Genomic DNA, 1,123 nt, shown 5'->3' with positions numbered 1-1,123 from the left:
AGGAAGGGAGAAAGAAAGAAAGAAAGAAAGAAAGAAAGAAAGAAAGAAAGAAAGAAAGAAAGAAAGAAAGAAAGAAAGAAAGAAAGAAATTAGTATTCAAGACAAAAATTAACTAAGTTCTATCTTCAAAATTCGCTTAGGTTACAAACCTCTGCGTGTGAGTGGGTGCCCAAGAACACTTCCACTTTCTTCCACCGTGGCCCTTGCTGTCCACTCTGAGCCCACACTTTGGAGATAACATTGCCTTTTTTGATGAGCACCTGCAGAGATTAATCAAGTAATAGGTTTTTAAATATCTAAACTTTAGACATGTTGGATTTAGGCTTTTAATTCCTACATGTAGTCCCTGAGAGAAAATCTAAGGCATTTTTCCTTAGATACCTTTGTTTTCTACTGTGATCAGATAGCACCATGCCCCAGGGACATCTCACAAGCTCTGTGGGATGATGTTCTAAAGGTGTGTGTGAGTATCTGTCAATCAAGCTAAGGTGTCCAGGCACCATTTCATTAGGAATTCAACTCTACTAGCTTTATGAAAGATGTGGGAGTGCAGCAACAGCAGCTGATATTTTATATATTAAGTAATATACAGATGATTGAAAGGAAAAGTATTAAATTACTTAGTAGAACATTCTTTTGAGAATAGCTTCTCTGGCCAATTGCTTTTGGCAGACAGGTGTGTCATAATACGTGCCCATCACAACAGCGTAGATGAGTGATATGTACAAACACTAACCACACCGTATAAGCTCCCTGCCCGAAGGTCTTGAAATAAACAAAGGCATATTGTACTTGCTATAGTTTGTACTTTACTGTCTCCTAAAGGTCAATGGGAAATGGGTTGGTTTAAAAGTGGTATTGGGAAGGATTGAAATTCTTGAGGGTAATCCTAGCAGGACCTTCTATGTCACTGAGTTTGTGGCCTCCCACACAATAAGATAGATATCATTAGGAGCTGTTGCACAATTCCTCTGTTAAAATACCTAAGATACTTCATTTTTAAAAAATTTATTTATTTATTTATTTATTGTTAGGGTCTTCTTTGTTACCTACCTTCTCTGGAGCTGTGGATTGCGGTCTGGCTATCCTTTGCTTTCCATCTAGTATTTTGAAGTGATGGGGG

At 37.8% G+C, this 1,123-nt stretch overlaps 1 protein-coding gene across 1 annotated transcript in view; it reads right to left on the bottom strand.

The window, feature by feature from the left end:
* Malrd1 (MAM and LDL receptor class A domain containing 1) overlaps nt 1–1,123 on the bottom strand; it is a 583,538-nt gene that overhangs the window by 350,649 nt on the left and 231,766 nt on the right. Inside the window, exon 22 of the mRNA XM_013348957.1 lies at nt 150–260. Within this exon, the coding sequence (XP_013204411.1) occupies nt 150–260 (111 nt within the window). The remainder of the gene's footprint in view (nt 1–149; nt 261–1,123) is intronic.

Source organism: Microtus ochrogaster, chromosome 16 (genome assembly GCF_000317375.1).
Source record: "Microtus ochrogaster isolate Prairie Vole_2 chromosome 16, MicOch1.0, whole genome shotgun sequence".
Lineage (NCBI taxonomy): Eukaryota > Metazoa > Chordata > Mammalia > Rodentia > Cricetidae > Microtus > Microtus ochrogaster.
The sequence above is the reverse complement of the archived record's forward strand: the minus strand, read 5'-3'. Positions and strand labels throughout refer to the sequence as shown.